Consider the following 16,643-nt stretch of genomic DNA (forward strand, 5'->3'; position numbering starts at 1 on the left):
AACCGCCCATGGAGTCAGTCATTCATCATCATCCATTTAATTTAAAGAATAAAATGCTAACAAGAAGCTATTGCACGGAAGGGTTATTAATGCAATGCTGCGATATTTTTTGTTAATACAGAGATTGCCGTTTTCTCATTTATTTTATTTTATTTTATCAACTGCCATTTTACACCGGATTCGTAGCTATCAGAATTTACATTCATAGCCTTGTTGTACAGAACTCAACCCAGAAGATAAGAAAACGCCACCACGGCTCATATGATATTTTATTTTATAACTGTCATAGAACATCCGACAAAATTTTAAATTTACGACTACCAATGTTCAACTCCGCAGCATTGTAATTTTAACACTAGAAAGACTAAAACTTAGTATATACCTTTTCTCTTTTCGACTTTAATAAATTCTAATGGGTTATGAAATACACCGAAGATTTATCTCATTTTCTTAAATAAAGAAAACTACTCCAATAACCAGTCCAAGGGGGTAAGTGACAACAAAAATATATATTATAACATGAGATATACAGGAGAAAAGGCTACTACAGCTACAACTACATTCAAAAAAAGTAGATGTCTCTTTTTAACAAGATCTTTTTACAGTTACGGTTACAATTTAATTAACAATAAACTCTGTCATCTATCAGTGGTAAGTATTTCCACATAGCTATATTGCCCAAAGGCAGTCAAAATGACTGGATAGTAAAAGAATAAATAATGAGTAAAGAAATTTTTTAAAAATTAATTTGTAATATTTTTTTATATTATTTACAGTTATATAAAAAGTTTTTAGTAAATATTAACACTAAAAAAAGTTATATGTTGCACACGATTCTAAGAAATTGTGTCATTATATACATCATTGTTTTTCTAATTGAAATCAAAGGCAGTCAAAATGACTTCCTTGGGCAATCTAGTGTTAAACACATCCAAATGACAAGGGAACTCTTGGATCAAGCATTGCGGTTTTGATGAAACCAACCCGAATTTGCGTTAGATGGAGAAGAAAATCACGAAGACTTCCGAAGGTTAACCTAGCGGAAAGAGAATTCTATCCCCACGATTCATCTGCCTTCGGGGATATTTGGCGTTCTTTAATACTGATTGAATAGACTGAAATAATATCAAAAAATTCACCTTTTGCTTCAATTTCCATTGAAAGTTTCTATTCCTATGAATTATTTAAAATAAATAACTTTGCGATTCCCCCCTTTATCCAGTTTATACGTTTATATTAAACATTTAAAAATAATTTTTTCGAATCAAATGATTCAAATCTTTCAAACCTACAACCACAATTTAGCTCGCCATCATGGCGGTCAAATAATTGGTTACCAATAAATTTTCCCGATAAATCTTACTTTACTTTATTGCAAAATAATACTTTAAAGTGAGAGGGGGAAAAAATCAAAAAAACGACTCGATAAATAGCTGGTGACAAGACAAGAATGTCTACTTATTGGCACTTCTAAAAATTATCGAACCCAATATTACTAAAGTAACGGCTGTATAGAATTTTATTTTTAAAACGATCGCCAAATCTGAAAGAGAGAAAGAAGATGAGCTCCTGGAAAAGAAAAAGAGGATGATTCTTGGGCTGGGTCCCAGTGTCCTACCCCCTCATTAGAGGTCCTGATGAATGGGCAAGAGGACCGGTTTCAAGTTCCCTAGGGCAGTAATATTCTCTTTTTTTTCCACACACAATCGCAGGAACAACACACACACACACAGATGCCGCCTAGGGCACCTTATTTGCCACAAAAAGAATGGACACACCTTTTGATTCCCCTCAAATATTGAACTGCAAATGAAATGTACCAGCAAAACAGAAACGCAACTCCAATTACAAAATATGATTTGAATTACGACATTACGGCCATCGTCTAGCACGGCATTCGATTTTAAATCAAGCTGGGAGTAAGAAAAGAAATTTCTGAGAATTGAAAATAAAATGTCCAAATATTAAGATGGCCAAAAGGAGATGGAGTATATGTATAAAACAACAAAGCAACGTGTTCCGTTTTATTATAGTAAGATGGCATAGTCTCCTATATTTTTAGAAATACGAAAATTTGCTTATTTTTTTCTAGTATTAGGTTTTTTATAAACTGTTCGAACACATAATATCCTTCAAATTTGTTGTAAGCATAAAATGGAGCTAAGTTCAGCTTTAAAGGAAACATGGCTCAATGCTTTTTTAAAAGCTTCAGTAATTTTAGTGCAAATAAATGGTACAAGGTACTGATATTGTGGCTCAGCGTTGAACCACTTTTTTTAACGAGAGTGTAATATTCTTTTGTATTATAGTTTAAAGGTTGAACGTTTGTTCATTTTCCTACATAATCGACAAACCGGTTTCGTTAAAAACTATGTTAGTTTCTGTAGGGTCATCTTGTGTCCATCTCACCAGCATGCCGTTCAAAAGCTGAACACTTTCCTAATCCTAATTATAAAAGTCCTAAGAACTAGTCCTAATTATAAGAACCAAAAGAGCTAGTCCTAATTATAAGAACTAAGAGAACTAGTCCTAATTATAAGAACTAAAAGAGCAAGTCCTAATTATAAGAACTAAAAGAACTAGTGCTAATTATAAGAACTAAAAAAACTAGTCCTAATTATAAGAACTAAAAAAACTACTCCTATTTATAAGAACTAAAAAGAACTACTCCTATTTATAAGAACTAAAAAGAACTACTCCTAATTATAAGAACTAAAAGAGCTAGTCCTAATTATAAGAACTAAAAGAACTACTCCTAATTATTAGAACTAAAACAACTACTCCTAATTATAAGAACTAAAAGAACTAATCCTAATTATAAAAACTAAAAGAACTACTCCTAATTATAAGAACTAAAAAAAACTACTCCTAATTATAAGAACTAAAAGAACTAGTCCTAATTATAAGAACTAAAAAAAACTACTCCTAATTATAAGAACTAAAAGAACTAGTCCAAATTATAAGAACTAAAAGAACTAGTCCTAATTATAAAATAAAGCAAGACATTCACTCAACTGCACGTTATCGATCAGAAAGTTCACAGAACTTAAAACTTCACAAGTTCAAGACCAACGACATGATGGCGGTAATGTGGTCCGCATTGCGCATTGACCACTTTTACTGAACAAACAAGCTGGTATTCATCAATTCAATTAAATACCAGGGATGGTTCACCACAATGATAGTTTAGCGTATAGGGTATCCGCCTAAAGGTAGCCGCCGACCACTGGACAACTATTACAGATAAAAAAAAATATATGCCGATTACCACTTTTTTATTTAAATCGAAAAAGCACCTTATACAGGTGCTGTATGTATCTTATTACTTTTTTTTAAAAAATAAATAAATATGGAATTATCGGGGTTTCCCTTCGATTTCAGAAAAAAAAATTTATTTGACTTTTCCAGGTATATCAGGTAAATTTCAACAAAATCCAAACCATATTTTATCTCTACCATGCACCTTTTCATCATTTTTTTTAAAATTGTAATGTCAAATATCAGATTTTGTGAGCAAAAACATGTAACAAAATGAGAATGGAAACATGGAAATCCTTCACTGGAAAGTGGAATTTTATAAAATAATCATAATAGATGTTATAATTATTTAACACGAATCTCGATAACAGATTACTGTTACTGACAATTGTTAGACTGGTTATTTTCCAGTAGGAAATATAGGAATCATCCAGGTTATTTTGTAAAAAATTGTAACTTTCTCTGATTATTCCCAGCTATTTAAGAGTTAAAATAAAATTCCCTGACTATTCCAGATTTTTCCTATTCTATAACTAACCCGTGGGAGCCCTGATTATTGTGAATACTTTATAATTTCACGAAAACTTCTTAATATGCTTCTTCATTTTATATATGAACTTTATTTACCATATTTTGTGGAATGCTTTAAAAGACATGCCCGATATTATTATAACAGCAGTTTTTCAATTTTTGTAAAGTGGTCACTTTGTGTTAAAAAAAAAGTGCCCATTGTCAAATATTCAATTCATCACTAGCTAGTAGCAAAATTTCCTAATTTTGCCCTATAGTTCAGTAACCCAATCACAGTGCCGTCGCAGCTTAACTATGGAATGTGTATAATGAATTCGAAAACCATTGATGGTGGAGATTGCATGTTTAATAAATATATACACAGACCCCGGGCTAAGCATTCGCTACCTCGCCAAATGTGATGAAATTGTAAATTTGACGAATAAAATTGTGTTTTGGCGAAAGTATTAGCGAAAGATATTTTTTCACTGGAACGAAAAATATTTATATAAAAAAAATTGTTAAGATTTGCATTTGGCGAAGATTTTTGATATTTGGCTATATTACTGGCTAATAATTTGAAATCCTTAACGCCAGCCCTTTTAATCGATACTTTATATTCAAAATATGGAAGGGCAATCTGTAAACTGTGATTGTACCGTAACAAATAGTTGTTAATAATCTTACAGCTAAAAGCTAATTTCATTTAAATTTTTCGAACTGGAATTTTATCGAGAGTACAGAAACCAATATGTTCTTCAATGTGTGGTTTAGAAGTTCAAAAATTTATTTATTTATTTTAAATTCATTTCAAGTAGATTATCGAACAATTTTCATTGAGAGGGCTGACTGCGGGAGCCATGATGTTGTTCATGATGTAATTTTTAAGCAACAAGATTATTTTAAATTAAATTGGATACCAGCAGCGACTTCACGCGTAGATCAGCCAATCAGGTTCGACACACGCGCGAGACGTCACTTGCAGGTATCCAATTAAATCTGATCCGAAAATTGATTCAGCGTGATAATAAACCAAAGCCTTAAAGCTGTAATATTATCAAGCCATGCATATCCACGTGGTTAATATACTATTAGTTGCAACCATGCGACAATGCTATTAGTTGTAACTAACCAATTGCAGTGATCGATCAGTTAACAGTAGTTAGTTATCGCTTAGAGACTGGTCTTCAAATTCTGCCGAATACAAATATGACTTTATTATAATGGATTTACATTTTTTAGAATAAATTCTGTATGTGCACATAATTAAATAAACTGCTGTTTGTAGAAAATGCAACACCATGAAAGAATCATCAGAATCAAATGAAATTTAATGCAGAAACGACTTGTACTGATACAAATAAATGATGAAATTTTCAAAACAAAAGAAACAAATTAAGCGTCCGAAATCAGTATTTGGTGCAGCCACCACGCGCTGCAATAAGTGCTGCTATACGACGTGGCATGGAGTCAAACAGATGTTGAATATCTGCTTGAGGAAGAGAATTCCATATCGCTTGTATGCGCAACCAAAGTTCGTCTTTGGAAACTGCAGGACGCGGATCACGAGTGAGACGCCGACCAACCATATCCCACACGTGCTCAATAGGCGACATATCCGGCGAATAAGCAGGCCAAGGAAGAAGTTGCATGCGTTGTGCTGAACAGAAGTCTCTAACAGTCCGCGCAACATGTGGGCGTGCATTATCCTGCTGAAAGATAGCTCCAGGGATGCCTTGAAGGAAAGGAACGACTTCGGGCTGTAGCACTTCACGGACGTATCTGTTGCTATTGAGATTACCCTCAATTCGTATCAAATTGGATCGTCCATGATACGAAATCGCACCCCAGACCATAACTCCGGGTGTTCGACCACTATGTCGTTCAATAATACACTCAGGAAGGCAGCGTTGACCGGCATAACGTCTAACACGAACACGGCCATCATGGGTCCACAAATTGAAGCGTGATTCATCTGAAAAGACAACTTGGTGCCAATCAGCTCGCCAGTCTCTGTGCTCAAGAGCCCACTGCCGACGCAGCCGTCGATGATCCGCCGTGAGTGGAATCCTGTATAATGGCACCCTTGCACGCAATCCACGGCGCAGCAGACGACGACGAATTGACGAAGCCGACAATTGTACACCTGTAGCAGTAGACCAATGTGCTGCCAGCTGCCTGGAGGAAGCTGTGCGATCATTCACCGCCATGCGGAGCAGGTGTCGATCATCGCGCTCTGACGTCACCTTCTGTCGTCCAGTGCCTGTTTTTCGAGTTGTTCGGTGCTCGTCGGTCCATTGCTTCCAAACTCGCATCACTGTGGAACTGTTCCGCTGCATACGAGCTGCTATTGCGCGATAGGAAAATCCTCCTTCTCGAAGGCCGATTATCCTCCCTCGTTCAAACTCCGTAAGTTGCTTGAATTTCTTATTCTTTCGTCGTGGAGGCATACTCAGGTCTCACTAAACGTTTGCCACTAACAAATAATCATAGACTATTTTCAACGTCCCGCTACAGCACTTTATTTATACGCTTTCAGCATCAATTCAGAGGGCGCTGCGCGCGCCACGCACGCGCGATGGCTCTGAAACTTTATTAATTTGCATAATATCCTATAATTGACATTTGCTGCGAATTTCATTTGATTCTGATGATTCCTTCATGGTGTTGCATTTTCTACAAACAGCAGTTTAAATGCACAACATGGAGGAAAGAAGACGGAATATACAAATAATTTCTGATTTGATGGTTTGATTTCACGCATTAGGTTTCAGCCTTATCGCTCTCACATAATAAGATTCAATCTTATTTTAAAGGGTTCGGATCTGTAACTCTCAAAATAACAGGGGTTACCGCACGATAAAATTTAATCCTGAGTCGAAATTTAAAAATAGGACAGTGGTTAAAAGTTAGAGCACCTTAAAGTCAATTTTACTCTTTACATAGTTTGCAATGTTACGGGAGATATTTAACCGAATGAAAAAGTTTTCAACACAATTATAAAAGTTGTAATTAGCCAAAGATAATTCCATCTAAAATCTAAATGATAAAGCAGTTTCGTAAAAATGATGTTTCCGTAACAGTGAGTTCTGAGCAGGACTGAGGAGTCGGAGTCATGGAAATGGAGTCAGGCAGATTTTAGAGTAAAAGGAGTCGGAAGCACGGAGTCACTATAACACTTCGACTCTACAGGTATATCTAATTTTTTTGCACAGTTTTAATTTGAAATAAAATTGAAGTGAACTGAAAAAAATAATGACAAAAAGAGTTATTTTTATCAGTAGACAATATACATAAGCAAATATGTAGTTATTTTCAATTTTATTGAATATGTATATATAAATAAATGAAGAAAAAACCTAGTTGGCCAGACAAAATCTTGCTATGTTCAATATATGTAGATCCAAAACACCGAATTTTGTAGGATAAAGAGCAAATTAAAAAGGCAAAGAAAGCCATCAATGAACTTTAGCTAAGGATGAAATTATTTTCTAACAATTGGAGTATTGAATAATCATGACAGAGCCTTTAGGTATAAAGATTAAACAATACAAAAATTCATTTTACACGGCACTAGAAAAAATAGAGAGAAATGATCCCTTTTGCAAAACACCTAATTTAGAAACAATACAAATCGATTTAGAAAAGTGTAAAAAGAAGAAGCCCTAACAGTAACAGCTCTACCAACGACTCAAGCTAGCGTGGAAAGACTTTCTCAACACTGGAATTCAACAAATCGGAGATCTACGGTTCTCTATCTTTTCGACGCTATACTGCTTCTTAGAAATTACTAATGCCAGTTTTTCCATTTCATCATAAATGTTAATTTATATAAAATATCTGCTACGGCATAAATTTGTTTTCTGCAGCATCCATTACTTATGTATAAAAAAAAAAATAAGCTTAACACAGACATATATGTTTACATATATGTATGTGGGAGTCGGAATCAGAGTCAAAGTCTCTAAGTTCAAAGTTCCAGGAGTCGGAGTCTTTAAGCTAAAATTCCAGGAATTGGAATGGGAGTCAGACTCAGAGTCGGGAGTTCTTAAGTTTAAAATTCTAGGAGTCAGAGTCGGTCATTTTCCATACCGACTTCACAGCTCTGGTTTGGAGATAATAAAAAACAAGTTCGCATGCGAAGTTGATGTGCATCAAAAACAGGCATATCAAACATAAGTCCTACGAAATAAAAATTGATTAAAATCAACAATTTACAACAAATTAAGTCAAGTATCCAAGAAAATAGATTTACGATAAAGATTTCAAATAAATATTTTCAAAGTGTAAGGAAAATATTGTTGCTGACTTAGTCTATTTTGAATTGCCTATCGAAAATGATGACATTTGAAACGTGGAAAAACATATTGGTACAACACTGATTTTTTACGAAGATTAAACCTGGGGAAAAGTAAGAAAAAAATTCGCTTTCTTTTCAAACAATTTGGAAGGAAAAGTCGTTGACTTATGACTTTTGCACACATATAAGAAAAATAAATCGCATAGCTATGAGACTAAATGCTTGCCAGCAAATTTCGACCTTCTGCACGACCACCAATTTAAAAATTCTAAAAATATTTTTTTTTTCTTATCAAAACACGCATCGATCATATTTTAGTACCAACAGTCGCTTTCTTTCATGCAATATTGTCATTATAATAAATTCTTGAATTCAAATTGAAAACCACAAATATGCAAATATCAATTTGAAATATGAAAACACTTATTTTTAAACATTACGACGAAAAATTTAATGCAATAAGGAATAAAGAAAACATTAAGACTTTATCACTTTCTATAAAAGAACTTAAAACTCTCCTTTCGGATACACATCAAAATTAATTATTGTACCAAATTATAAATATATATGTATATAGTACCAGCTTTAGGTAATTCATACAGCTGAAGCTGCACAATGCGAAAAAACAACAACAAAAAAAAAAACGTACCAACCAGAATAACTCTTAATCTAATGATCGGACTTCACGTTTTAGGACTCAATCTTAATGGCTCGAAGAGGTGACCTCAAATATGCTGATTAATTAGTGCAGACGATATATTAAGTTACGAAATCAGACACAAAAAAGTACTTTCTTTGAACAAACATACCTTTTTCTCGACGGATGCAGATTTCTGACCCCCCTCCCCCCCCAAAAAAAATAAAAAAATATAGGAGGTGAGCGTAATCTTTGAAATATGGTCCCCATAGTTTGATCAGAAGAGAGATCAGAAGTTTGAACCCCTTAATGTTAATTTTACTCTTTGCGTATTTTGCCATATCTTGAGAACTTTGTTGGCGAATTGAAAAATTTTTGCACACAATTAATAAAATTCGTTTATCCAAAGAAAATTTTGTGCAAAAAATAGCTTTTAATAAATTTTTATCATTTTTCTTTTAAAAATGGTTGAAACTTTTTTGAATTATAATTCATAAAATTTTTTACGTCAATTTAAAGTTTGTAATTTTGCATGACAAATTACAAAATTTGAGCAAAATAGGTTGAAAAGTTTCTGAGAAATATTTTTAAAGAAGTTGTAAATTTAAAATTCGATTTCTCAGGAAACTATTCAACTGATTTCGCTCAAATTTTGTATTTTGCCATGCAAAAAACTTTATAATTCAAAAATTTTAAATCGAAATATTTATATATATTTGACATAATAACATGTAGTGGCTAATTAGAAAGACTAGAAATTTGTTACCAATATTTTCAGTCTCTTTCCTTTAAAATATCTAACTTACACACAAGATAACTTTTTTTAAGGGCAGATCAGATTACGTTTAAGAAATTGTGGAGCCAATGCTGAATGTATAATTCGTATATTTTAATACAAAATAGTTATTTTAATATCATAAAGATTACTATTAATTTAATAATTAGTTTCATTTAGTGTGCTTAACTTAAACAAATAAAAAATAAAACTTTGAACCTGGTGGATCCAAAAATGTTTAACTAAAGGCCGTAAAACTCTATACACATATTATTTTTATAATAAATTATGTATTATTATTTCTTGTTTGTTTTATCTGAAGAAGCCAAGGTAATTACAAAGTATATAATGAGAAACAAAGTAAGAAGCAACGCTAAAATAATATTATTACATACCTAATGGCCACATAAAAAAGAACGTTTTGAATTTAAAATTCAAAGCATAAAAAAATAATAATGATAATAGGAGAAAAGATTTGTTATGAATATAAGCTTTGAAGTAGGGGGAGGGTCATTTTCTTTCCTCATTAAGAATGTTTATTTAAATGTTCAAAATTTGAATATACCACATATAACTATCATATACAGTGAGCTGGAATAATGAGGCTGAATTCCTAAATTTTTTTTAGTCAAGAACAAAGAAAAAAAAAAGAGCAATCTGAGTTGGTATTTCTGAGTTACAGTTTAAGCACCTTAAACAGTAGCTTTTTTTTATACAATTTATGTATCAATATAATTTTAAACTGAATGAACTATCTTGCCGTAAAAAGTTATGAGGACAAATAGTTTAATAGAATGAAAAAATTATTCAAGAATTTAAAGGACTATAAATTTAAAAAAAAAAAAATCGCCAAACAATGTTTTTTGAAGCTTTTCCGACAAAAATAAAAAAGTCAGAGTTTAAATGTCGTACACTTAAGTCAAGACTATAATATTAAACTATCCATGGCATCTTACAGTAAAGAACTATCCAGACATAAGAACGGACGAATAACTTCAATATTTTAAAAGTTAACAAACTTATTTAAAAATCGCCAAATTGGCGTGATTCTTCCATTCAATAAAAAAAAAATATATTAAAATCAATGAATAATTGTCTATTTTCCGGTGTCAAAACAAAGAAACAAATTATAAAATGAATTTTTATTAAAAAAAAAGCGAGTTTTATATAGAAATTTGCCTTCTTTTTATAATCAGCAAGCATAGAGAGCATCAACTAGACACGAATAAAATTTCGGCCACAAAAGTTTGTGTGGACGTAATACCACGGGAGAAACTTTGCATAGCAAATTCTTTTTCACCTCAATAAGCAGAGTAAAATAAAACGAAAAACGTTTTGGGAACAAAAAAATCTCAATTAAAAAACTTCCTGCAAGCACTGATTAATTATTTTAACTAGTTTCAACCCTTTCGTCGCCAACTCATTTTGGCGAAAAACGTTTGAAAATCGCACGGATTTTTTTTTTTTTAATCTTACATTTATCCTTAGAATGTTATCAACGTTTTAATAAAAATATCGGTATGGAATTTTATTTATTCATTTAAATTGTGTGACTATGCATCTCAATGAGTGATTTTTAAATCACGCGAATACGAATCCAGACATTGAATTTTAAAATCTCGTAAATAAGAATCTCAAAGTTTACTTTTAAAATCGCGTTAATACGAGTTCCGATGTATAGTCTTAAAATCGCGTTTATTTCGAATCTCAATGTATGATTTCAATATTTCGTGAATACGAATTCTGGTGTGTAATTTTTAAGTCACTTGAACACGAATCATAATAGCGATTTCAAAATTGTGCGAATACGAAAAGCGATATTAAATCTCGTAAATAGGAATCGCGATGTGTGATTTTAAATTATGAGAATGCAATTTTGAATCGAGTAAAAACGAATTATTGATTTATTTTTTTGTTTTTGTTGCGGGAATTCTAAAAGACGATCTTTTTTTGAAGAGGCGGAATATTTATTTTTTTTTCTGTTTTAGAAATAGTAAAAATTTTACAGCCAGGGTGACAAATTTTCTGCGAACGGCGTTCGTGTATATTATACGAGTCTTATAGATATAAGTAATTTAAAATATAGAAAAAAGTGAGTTAAGGCAAACCTAGTGTAATCCATGAAGTTTTTCAAAAACTAATTATCAAAATAAAAACAAGTTATGAGAGAATGACTTAGGACTGAAGTTCTCTTCCAACAATCTGTTTGCATTTGCATAACTTTTTCAGCATTCGAAACTTCATGGGTTTATCTAGGTTTGCTGAACTCACTTTTTCTATACTGTAAATTTTTAACTAGTTCTGGAGGTTAAACAGAATTTGCGATGAAAAATTTCTCCCACTGTATGGCTTCCTCTTAAGTGTTATAAGCTCACAACAGAAATAAAAATAGCTTAAAATACGTTATTTCATCAGTGAAAAGATTCTATAAGTTTTAAAAAAATACACGGAGAAAAGTTCAATGCTGATTTTTTTTTTCTTCATGGGAGTGGATATTCATTTTATTTTTTTTATAACCGTCGTTGAACAGCCGACCCAATTTTATAGGTTTACGACTACTAATGCTCAACTCCGTAGCCTTGTACTTTTGAACCCAATCCAGAAGACAAGGGAACTCCTGGATCGAGTATTGGGAGAAACTTGCCTTCGTGAAGGACTTTTTGATGGAGCTAACCCACATTTGCGTTACATGGAGAGGAAGACCACAAGAACCTCCCACGGTTAGCCTCACGGCAAGGGGACTCCAACCCAGGATCCATCTACCACTGAGGATGTTTCACGTCAGCACTGTGGTCGTTGCAAGCCGGATGCGGAATTCGTATCGACTGGGATTCGAATCCGGTTCGCCTCATTGGAAGGCGAAAGTTCCATCCCCTGAGCCATTGCGGCTGTTAACCCTATTTATTCAAACTTTTATTTAAAGTTTATTGTTTATAAAACAAATTTAGTGAGTCCATATTTCAAATGAATTCTAAATTCTTTGCTTGTTCAGCTAACCAGTGCGTTTAATGTTTACCAGAATACCACAACGGACGACTAAGCTTATTGTATGGCAAAATATTTTTGAGAGAAGTTGAGAACAGATAAGGGATTTAGATGATATAATTGTATTGGGCTTTAGAGAATCTCTTCATTGTAAATATAAATACATATAAGAGACTTATAAGGAAGTTCTTAGAAAATGTGTTTTATTGCTCCATCTCTGAACAATTACGAAAAATAATCGGACTTTGTTACTAAAGACATTTCTGTGGATCTCGGGATTATTTGAGCCTGCACTCGTATACGATATAGACCTACGATATATTTATCTTAGTGATACATAATGTAGCGGTTTATGATATATTACTAAGTAATATATAGCAAAAACTTCGTCACATAGTAATATATGGTTATAGAATAATAATGTAAAGTACCTTAGTAATATATTGTTAACTGATATATAAACCCATTTGTGCCTAGAGTCCATTTAAAAGAACAGTCAAGTTTTTCAAAAAAGAAAAAGTGGTGGCTATACTATGGTTGATTTTTCAGAAACAAGGTATTCTGTCTATCCTAATACATTCATAATATAAGCGTTTATAACTTGATTTGATGTAAGCCACATTGCGCTTTTAAAGTGGTAGGTAACAGAAAGAAATATCCACTCGGTATAAAATGAACTACCACTTTTTTTCAGATAGTACTACATATAGCTCAGATAATACTTTTTTTTATATATAGATAGCTTTTTGTGCATGGCTATGAATGGGTTATTAAGAAACCTCACATCATTGTACACATACTTGTTTGAATTCTTTCATTAACTACATTACATTTAAATTAAAACATGTTGAATATTGTAAATAAATATTTTGCATTGAATGAACGGCAAATTTCGAAAAACCTACTTTCCTCTTTACAGAAAGGCGTAATTCTTTCTTTAAAGGTGAGAACAATCGTAAAACAGGTCTATATGTTGATATTTAACAACAGAATTGATATTTTTTAGTATTAAGGCTTTTTCGAAGGCTCCGTCGTAAGATGAAACGATGCTTTTTCGTGAATAATTCGCTATTTTTATAACTGTTGTGAGTTTGTAGCTGTTAATCATGACTGTTATGTCAAGTTTAGCCTATCTAAAGCCAGCGATGCCAACGCTTATTTTGAAAATGGCGCAAAACGTCAATATGGATAAAAGTCACAGTTTTAAGAAAATGAAAAGAGTTCGTGGTCTAATTTTTTAATATTTAAAAACGTACTCCAATGCTGCATTAACTGGGCTCATGAAAATTTGAAAAAACTGAGAATAAAGCAGTGATTCTGATAATTTTCATCTAGGGGGGAAAATATTGCCAAATTGGATATTTTTAAAAAAGTTTAATAACTTTTAAACTATTTGAGTTATTAGTCAGTTATTATTTATATAGTTTAAAATCATCGCATCGTTTCAAGTGTAAGGCACTTAAACTATATCGTTTTTATTTTCCTCGTTTCCTTTAGTTATTTCGCATAATTTTCTAAAGAAAAATTTCATAATTAAAGTAACATAAATTTTATACGACTTACCTTCTTTTCACAGAACAGGAACATATTTGCCTTGCTTCCCTTTTTAAAGTTTGAAATAAGACGCTACATAACTTCATAATTAAAGGTCACAAAAAGCATAATTGGAGCACGACATTAAAAATAAAAATTCCATCGCGACAAATATTCAAAGATCAAAATGTTTAATACGTTTAACTATCATATTTAAAACAGCATCCAGAATAGATAACGAACTTTAATTGAGAAAACCAGTTGTTAATGGAGGCAGTGGCGCCAATAATTGTGTTTCCTTAAGCATAAGGGTGATCCAAGTTAAGTTGCCGAAATGCATCCGCGAACTTGAAAACATTGCATTTGAATGCAAGACCTATTCGATTGTAAACAAAGCTATTGTCGAATTGCTTGTAACATATTAGTCAACCCTTAGGAAATACAAGGTTGGTGTCAATAATCGATCGGCATCGAAAAATGGGAACAGGCAGAAGATAATATGATCATAGTGTTCTTATTTTCTAAAACGGAAGGGGAAAAAAAAAATTTAAGAGAGATAATATCGTGATAATAAATACAACAATCTGCTGTTGATGCTACCGGGAATTGGAAAACTGGTTTTTATTTCAGTGATTGGCCTCAATTTTGTGGTCATTTACTTCTGATTACACACGAAAAATAAATTTAGGTAAAAAATAAAGTGTTATCAATAAAAAATCATTAAGCAATGGATTTTGAAAGAAATTATAGATTTAAACTCAAAATCAAACTACATTTTCGTGAAGTTGAAATTATGTATTTTTCAACTACTATTACCAATTCGCTGCGTGTAGGTCGCTGCGCGTAAAATTTTGAAAGTTTGTTCAAAAGTTTAGACTTGAAAATAATCACTCGCCACGTGGTGAGCCAAAAAAAATAAATTTTAAATTAAATAAACAACCGGTCCCACTTTTCAACGCCGTTTTTCCCCCCTTCTTTCTTCGAGAATCATTTGATTGTGAAAGTACATCAAGGCGGAAAAAAGGAGAAACATTTTCATTAAAAGGTCTCCATTCAAAATTTTGATCCATCAGAATCCATTATTTTGTGGTGAAAAGATTCATGTGGAAGGAGAGTTCTTTAAAAATTCACATATTTCTAAGTTGTAACGTTCAATTTTACCGTGAATAATCGAAATCAAGAGAATGTTGACTTTCACGGTGGATGCCAAAAATCAAGAGGTCGCTTTGGTGAATGTCCGAAACATTTGTTATATCCGATTTGATATTAATTTATTCTATCATAATATTATATTATTACTACTCTTGGACATGGGCCCATCGCTCAGTCAACCAGACTATCCTGGCACCAAAATAATTGTGCTTGCATTTTTTGTAACATTAACATATTTGAATTGTATAAAATATATAAATAAAACAAATATCCAAATGCTTTAAATAGGCTAAATTGCTTAATTTGTTATCAGAATTTCATACCACTGAACGTAAAAAAACGGTCGTCCAAAAAAATAATTTTGTACGAGATTACGAACGAAGTAAGTATCAAAATATATTATTCCATCATTTCAGACCAAGTAAAAGGTAAACTGACAGAGTTAATTCTGTTTTCAATAATAAAGAAGTGTGTTACGAAGATTCAAGGAAGCTCTTGAGAAGAAAGAAGAAAAAAAAGTAATTGCTAAAGTTAACAATTAGGGGCCCCCATCGGACATTCTTCATTCCCATTTTCCACACAATGACGACGACAGGAAGAAAAATGGATTCCACAAATTGATGTGGCGCCCTTTTTTTCGAACTCATTCGAGTATTTTACTTGCATTTAGAGAAGTTACAGCAATTTGTTTCATTTATAACAGGTTGAGATTCACCTTCGAGCGCTACGCTAAAAAAAAAAAAAAAAAAGTCATTTTATGACTCTTCAATGTATTCAGCATAACAATTCTACCACAGATTGAAAGCTACTTATAGAATTTGAAAAATAAAATTAACTGATTAGGTGATTGTTATTTATCTCTACATTTCTGATACAGTGATTTTATACTATATGCACAATAAAAGCGTCTAAGAAAGTATTATTTTTACTTCAAATTTTCACAACAAAAATTGCTTTAATTTTCTTTTAAAATTATATACTACATACAATTGCAAAAAGAAAAAAACAAAACATTTATTATAAATTTGTGATTGCACTCTGTATAGCAACATTGCATAGTATTAGATAGATTACATAACCAATATTCAATTACATTCGTTAAACATTGTTTATGCAATTTAATAATATACAATACAATGCTACTATATTGCGTGCAATGTTTGCATAAACAATTTTCAAAATATGATGCATTGATTATAAAGAAAAAATTCAACATCTGAGTTTTCAAAAGGAAATTTACCTTAAGATAGCTCATAAATTTTTTGGAATAATTTTTTGGGGAAATATATATAGTAAAGAAAAAAATTAACTAATTGTTTCATAAAATTAATTAATAAAATAAATAAAATTACTAATAGAATAAAATTAATTAATTGAATTTTAGTATCATGTTTTATATTAGACAGACGAAATCATGGGACAGCAGGGTTTTTTTGTTTTGCAGTTTTTGGCTTATACGTAAGTCAAATTGAATAAAATAAGTTGAATTATGG

General features: G+C 32.0%; 1 protein-coding gene across 6 annotated transcripts in view; it reads right to left on the reverse strand.

The window, feature by feature from the left end:
* Positions 1–16,643, reverse strand: part of esn (espinas) — a 213,112-nt gene that overhangs the window by 73,760 nt on the left and 122,709 nt on the right. The window contains exon 1 of one of the 6 annotated variants that reach the window (XM_087165533.1): positions 14,029–14,120. The exons of the other annotated variants lie outside the window; for them this stretch is intronic. Within the exon in view, the coding sequence (XP_087021659.1) occupies positions 14,029–14,105 (77 nt within the window). The 5' untranslated portion in view covers positions 14,106–14,120. Of the gene's footprint in view, positions 1–14,028; positions 14,121–16,643 lie in introns of those variants that run through there. 6 annotated transcript variants of the gene reach the window in all.

Source organism: Parasteatoda tepidariorum, chromosome 6, assembly GCF_982258835.1.
Source record: "Parasteatoda tepidariorum strain Cologne lab strain chromosome 6, Ptep-v5.0, whole genome shotgun sequence".
Taxonomy (NCBI): domain Eukaryota; kingdom Metazoa; phylum Arthropoda; class Arachnida; order Araneae; family Theridiidae; genus Parasteatoda; species Parasteatoda tepidariorum.